Source organism: Labrus bergylta, chromosome 15, assembly GCF_963930695.1.
Source record: "Labrus bergylta chromosome 15, fLabBer1.1, whole genome shotgun sequence".
NCBI lineage: Eukaryota > Metazoa > Chordata > Actinopteri > Labriformes > Labridae > Labrus > Labrus bergylta.
In genome coordinates this window covers 589505-597004 of record NC_089209.1, presented here as the reverse complement: position 1 = coordinate 597004, position 7500 = coordinate 589505, and the positions used below count along the sequence as shown (strand labels likewise).

General features: G+C 32.9%; 1 protein-coding gene across 1 annotated transcript in view; it reads right to left on the bottom strand.

Annotated features, from left to right (window-relative positions):
• The window catches only part of LOC109979988 (kunitz-type protease inhibitor 1-like), a gene marked incomplete at its 5' end in the record, with an annotated part of 8381 nt that extends 963 nt beyond the window's left edge, over positions 1–7418 (bottom strand). The window contains 2 exon segments of the mRNA XM_065963566.1: positions 7126–7296; positions 7368–7418. Coding sequence (XP_065819638.1) covers positions 7126–7296; positions 7368–7418 — 222 coding nt within the window.
• Positions 7419–7500: the final 82 nt, after the last annotated feature.

Sequence of the window (7500 nt, the reverse complement as noted above, 5' to 3'; positions counted from 1 at the left end):
TAGAAAATGTGCAGTAGAACATGTGCTTCAGAACATGTGTATTAGAACATGTGTAATAGAACATGTGCTTCAGAACATGTGTATTAGAACATGTGCTTTAGAACATGTGTATTAGAACATGTGTAATAGAACATGTGCTTCAGAACATGTGTAGTAGAACATGTGTAATAGAACATTTGCTTCAGAACATGTGTAGTAGAACATGTGTAATAGAAAATGTGTAGTAGAACATGTGCTTCAGAACATGTGTAATAGAACATGTGTAATACAACATGTTTAAGAGAACATGTGTAATACAACATGTTTAAGAGAACATGTATTAGAACATGTGTAATAGAACATGTCTTTCAAAACATGTGTAATAGAACATGTGTATTAGAACATGTGCAGAAGAACATGTGTAATAGAACATGTGCTTCAGAACATGTGTATTAGAACATGTGTAATACAACATGTTTAAGAGAACATGTATTAGAACATGTGTAATAGAACATGTCTTTCAAAACATGTGTAATAGAACATGTGTAGTAGAACATGTGTAATACAACATGTTTAAGAGAACATGTGTATTACAACATGTGTATTAGAACATGTGCTTCAAAACATGTGTATTAGAACATGTGTAGTAGAACATGTGTAATACAACATGTGCAGTAGAACATATGTAATAGAACATGTGCTTCAGAACATGTGTATTAGAACATGTTTAAGAGAACATGTATTAGAACATGTGTATTAGAACATGTGCTTCAAAACATGTGTAATAGAACATGTGTATTAGAACATGTTTAAGAGAACATGTGTAGTAGAACGTGTATTAGAACATGTTTAATAAAACATGTGCAATAGAACATGTGTATTAGAACATGTGTAGTAGGAAATGTGTAGTAGAACATGTGTATTAGAGCATGTGTAAGAAAACATGTATTAGAACATGCTTCAAAACATGTGTAATAGAACATGTGTATTAGAACATGTGCGGTAGTACATGTATTAGAACATGTGCTTCAGAAGATGTGTAGTAGAACATGTGTATCAGAACATGTGCTTCAGAACATATATTAGAACATGTGTATTAGAACATGTGTAGTAGAATATGTGTAATAGAACAGGTGCTTCAGAATATGTGTAGTAGAACATGTGTAATAGAACATGTTTTTTAGAATATGAGTAGTAGAACATGTGTAATAGAAAATGTGTATTAGAACATGTGCTTCAGAACAAGTGTATTAGAACATGTGCTTTAGAACATGTGTATTAGAACATGTGCTTCAGAACATGTGTAGTAGAACATGTGTATTCAAACATGTGCAGTAGAAGATGTGCTTCAGAACATGTGTAGTAGAACATGTGTATTAGAACATGTGCAGTAGAACATGTGCTTCAGAACATGTGTAGTAGAACATGTGTAATAGAACATGTGCAGTAGAACATGTGCATCAGAACATGTGTAGTAGAACATGTGTATTAGAACATGTGCATTAGAACATGTGCAGTAGAACATGTGCTTCAGAACATGTGTAGTAGAACATGTGTAATAGAACATGTTTAATAGAACATGTGTATTGGAACATGTGTAGTAGAACATGTGTATTGGAACATGTTTAATAGAAAATATATTAGAACATGTGTATTAGAACATGTTTAATAGAACATGTGCTTCAGAACATGTGTAGTAGAACATGTGTAATAGAACATTTGCTTCAGAACATGTGTAGTAGAACATGTGTAATAGAAAATGTGTAGTAGAACATGTGCTTCAGAACATGTGTAATAGAACATGTGTAATACAACATGTTTAAGAGAACATGTGTAATACAACATGTTTAAGAGAACATGTATTAGAACATGTGTAATAGAACATGTCTTTCAAAACATGTGTAATAGAACATGTCTTTCAAAACATGTGTAATAGAACATGTGTATTAGAACATGTGCAGAAGAACATGTGTAATAGAACATGTGCTTCAGAACATGTGTATTAGAACATGTGTAATACAACATGTTTAAGAGAACATGTATTAGAACATGTGTAATAGAACATGTCTTTCAAAACATGTGTAATAGAACATGTGTAGTAGAACATGTGTATTAGAACATGTGTAATACAACATGTTTAAGAGAACATGTGTATTACAACATGTGTATTAGAACATGTGCTTCAAAACATGTGTATTAGAACATGTGTAGTAGAACATGTGTAATACAACATGTGCAGTAGAACATATGTAATAGAACATGTGCTTCAGAACATGTGTATTAGAACATGTTTAAGAGAACATGTATTAGAACATGTGTATTAGAACATGTGCTTCAAAACATGTGTAATAGAACATGTGTATTAGAACATGTTTAAGAGAACATGTGTAGTAGAACGTGTATTAGAACATGTTTAATAAAACATGTGCAATAGAACATGTGTATTAGAACATGTGTAGTAGGAAATGTGTAGTAGAACATGTGTATTAGAGCATGTGTAAGAAAACATGTATTAGAACATGCTTCAAAACATGTGTAATAGAACATGTGTATTAGAACATGTGCGGTAGTACATGTATTAGAACATGTGCTTCAGAAGATGTGTAGTAGAACATGTGTATCAGAACATGTGCTTCAGAACATATATTAGAACATGTGTATTAGAACATGTGTAGTAGAATATGTGTAATAGAACAGGTGCTTCAGAATATGTGTAGTAGAACATGTGTAATAGAACATGTTTTTTAGAATATGAGTAGTAGAACATGTGTAATAGAAAATGTGTATTAGAACATGTGCTTCAGAACAAGTGTATTAGAACATGTGCTTTAGAACATGTGTATTAGAACATGTGCTTCAGAACATGTGTAGTAGAACATGTGTATTCAAACATGTGCAGTAGAAGATGTGCTTCAGAACATGTGTAGTAGAACATGTGTATTAGAACATGTGCAGTAGAACATGTGCTTCAGAACATGTGTAGTAGAACATGTGTAATAGAACATGTGCAGTAGAACATGTGCATCAGAACATGTGTAGTAGAACATGTGTATTAGAACATGTGCATTAGAACATGTGCAGTAGAACATGTGCTTCAGAACATGTGTAGTAGAACATGTGTAATAGAACATGTTTAATAGAACATGTGTATTGGAACATGTGTAGTAGAACATGTGTATTGGAACATGTTTAATAGAAAATATATTAGAACATGTGTATTAGAACATGTTTAATAGAACATGTGTAATAGAACATGTGTAAGAGAACATGTATATTATAACGTATGTAAAAAAACATGTGTAGTAGAAGATGTGTCATAGAACATGTGCTTCAGAACATGTGTATTCGAACATGTGTAATAAAACATGTGTGTTAGAACATGTGTAATAGAACATGTGCTTCAGAACATGTGTATTAGAACATGTGTATTAGAACATGTGCAGTAGAACATGTGTAATAGAACATGTGTAGTAGAACATGTGTAATACAACATGTTTAATAGAACATTTATTAGAACATGTGTATTAGAACGTGTGTAAAAGAACATGTGCAGTAGAACATGTGTATTAGAACATGTGCTTCAGAACATGTGTATTAGAACGTGTGTAGTAGAACATGTGTAGGAGAACATGTGTCGGAGAACATGTGTATTAGAACATGTTTAATAGAACATATATTAGAACATGTGTATTAGAACGTGTGTAATAGAACGTGTGTAATAGAACGTGTGTAATAGAACGTGTGTAATAGAACGTGTGTAGGAGAACATGTATTAGAACATGTGTAATAGAACATGTGCAGTAGAACATGTGTAGTAGAACATGTGTAATACAATATGTGTATTAGAACATGTGTATTAGAGCATGTGTATTAGAACATGTTTAATAGAACATATATTAGAACATGTCTAAGAGAACATGCATATTATAACGTATGTAAAAGAACATGTGTATTAGAACATGTGTAATAGAACATGTGCTTCAAAACATGTGTAATAGAACATGTGTATTAGAACATGTGTATTAGAACATGTGCAGTAGAACATGTGCTTCAGAACATGTGTATTAGAACATGTGTAGTAAAACATGTGTAGTAGAACATGTGTAATACAACATGTTTAAGAGAACATGTATTAGAACATGTGTATTAGAACATGTGCAGTAGAACATGTGCTTCAGAACATGTGTATTAGAACATGTGTAGTAAAACGTGTAGTAGAACATGTGTAATACAACATGTTTAAGAGAACATGTGTATTAGAACATGTGCTTCAGAACATGTGTAATCAAACGTGTGTAGTAGAATGTGTGTAATAGAACATGTGTAGTAGAATATGTGTATTAGAACATGTGCTTCAGAACATGTGTAGTAGAACATGTGTAGTAGAACATGTGTAATAGAACATGTGTAGTAGAACATGTGTATTAGAGCATGTGTAAAAGAACATGTGTTTCATAACATGTGTATTAGAACATGTGCAGTAGAACATGTGCTTCAGAACATGTTTAATAGAACATGTGTATTGGAACATGTGTAGTAGAACATGTGTATTGGAACATGTTTAATAGAAAATATATTAGAACATGTGTATTAGAACATGTTTAATAGAACATGTGTAATAGAACATGTATAAGAGAACATGTATATTATAACGTATGTAAAAAAACATGTGTAGTAGAAGATGTGTCAGACCATGTGCTTCAGAACATGTGTATTCAAACATGTGTAATAAAACATGTGTGTTAGAACATGTGTAATAGAACATGTGCTTCAGAACATGTGTATTAGAACATGTGTATTAGAACATGTGCAGTATAACATGTGTAATAGAACATGTGTAATAAAACATGTGTAGTAGAACATGTGTAGTAGAACATGTGTATTAGAACGTGTGTAATAGAACGTGTGTATTAGAACATGTGTAGTAGAACATGTGTAGTAGAACATGTGTTGGAGAACATGTATTAGAACATGTGTATTAGAACGTGTGTAATAGAACGTGTGTATTAGAACATGTGTAGTAGAACATGTGTAGTAGAACATGTGTTGGAGAACATGTATTAGAACATGTGTATTAGAACATGTTTAATAGAACATATATTAGAACATGTGTATTAGAACGTGTGTAATAGAACGTGTGTAATAGAACATGTGTACTAGAACATGTGTAGTAGAACATGTGTAATACAATATGTGTAGTAGAACATGTTTAATAGAACATATATTAGAACATGTGTAATAGAACATATATTAGAACATGTGTATTAGAACATGTGCTTGAGAACATGTGTCATACAACATGTTTAAGAGAACATGTATTAGAACATGTGTATTAGAACATGTGTAATACAACATGTTTAAGAGAACATGTATTAGAACATGTGTATTAGAACATGTGTAATACAACATGTTTAAGAGAACATGTATTAGAACATGTGTAATAGAACATGTGTAATAGAACATGTGTAGTAGAACATGTGTATTAGAACATGTGCTTCAGAACACGTGTAGTAGAACATGTGTAATAGAACATGTGCTTCAGAACATGTATTAGAACATGTGTAATAGAACATGTGTATTAGAACATGTGCTTCAGAACATGTATATTAGAACATGTGCTTCAGAACATGTGTAGTAGAACATGTGTATTAGAGCATGTGTAATAGAACATGTGCTTCAGAATGTGTAGTAGAACATGTGTATTGGAACATGTGCTTCAGAACATGTATATTAGAACATGTGCTTCAGAACATGTATATTAGAACATGTGCTTCAGAACATGTGTATTAGAACATGTTTAATAGAACATATATTAGAACATGTGATTCAGAACATGTGCTTCAGAACATGTGCTTCAGAACATGTGTAGTAGAATATGTGAAGTAGAACTTGTGTTTCAGAACATGTGTATTGGAACATGTGCATTAGAACATGTGCTTCAGAACATATATTAGAACATGTGTAATAGAACATGTGCCGTAGAACATGTGTATTAGAACATGTGTAGTAAAATATGTGTAATACAATATGTGTAGTAGAACATGTGTAGGAGAACATGTATTAGAACATGTGTATTATAACATGTATTAGAACATGTGTATTAGAGCATGTTTAATTGAACATATATTAGAACATGTGTATTAGAACATGTTTAATAGAACATGTCTAAGAGAACATGCATATTATAACGTATGTAAAAGAACATGTGTATTAGAACATGTGTAATAGAACATGTGCTTCAGAACATATATTAGAATATGTGTAGTAGAACATGTGTGGTAGAACGTGTGTAATAGAACATGTGTAGTAGAACATCCGTCATAGAACGTGTGTAATAGAACATGTGTAGTAGAACATGTGTAGTAGAACGTGTGTAATAGAACATGTGGATTAGAACATGTGCTTCAGAACATGTGTATTGGAACATGTGTAGTAGAACATGTGTAGTAGAACATGTGTATTAGAACATGTGTTGTAGAACATGTGTATTAGAACATGTGTAGTAGAATGTGTGTATTAGAACATGTGTATTAGAACGTGTATTAGAACATGTGCTTCAGAACATGTGTAATCAAACGTGTGTAGTAGAATGTGTGTAATAGAACATGTGTAGTAGAATATGTGTATTAGAACATGTGCTTCAGAACATGTGTAGTAGAACATGTGCATTATAAAATGTGTAATAGAACATGTGCTTCAGAACATGTGTAGTAGAACATGTGCATTATAAAATGTGTAATAGAACATGTGTAATAGAACATGTGTATTAGAACATGTGTATTAGAATATGTGTAATAGAATATGTGTATTAGAACATGTTTATTAGAACATGTGTATTAGAACATGTGTATTAGAACATGTCTCTTAGAACATGTGTATTAGAATATGTGTAATAGAATATGTGTATTAGAACATGTTTATTAGAACATGTCTAATAGAACATATGTATTAGAACATGTGTATTAGAACATGTCTCATAGAACATGTATTAGAACATGTGTATTAGAACATGTCTAATAGAACATGTGTATTAGAACATGTCTAATAGAACATGTGTATTAGAACATGTGTACTAGAACATGTGTATTAGAACATGTGTAATAGAACATGTGTAATAGAACATGTGTAATAGAACATGTGTAATACCGGACACTCCGCTGCAGGTCTCGCTGCACTTGTCTTCCTCTTCAAAGTTGTTTTCGTTTCCTTCGCAGCCGCCATAGGTGAAGCGGTAGCACTTCCTGTCCAGAGGGAAGTAGTACCAGCGGGTGTGACTCGCCCGACACGGGCCAGTGAAGGGGGGCTCTGAGCACCGAGCTGGGGGGGGGAGGGGGACTTTGTTAGCATGTAAGCTTCGTGTGCTAACAGGTGTTCAGAGAGATACTGACCATTCCTCTGGTTCACGTCAATATCCAGCAGGCGGGTGAAGGTCTGATTCACTGAAGAGGAGGAGGAGGAAGGTCACTGTGTGTTTGTATGTGTGTGTGTGTGTGTGTGTGTGTGTGTCTGTCTGTACTTTAC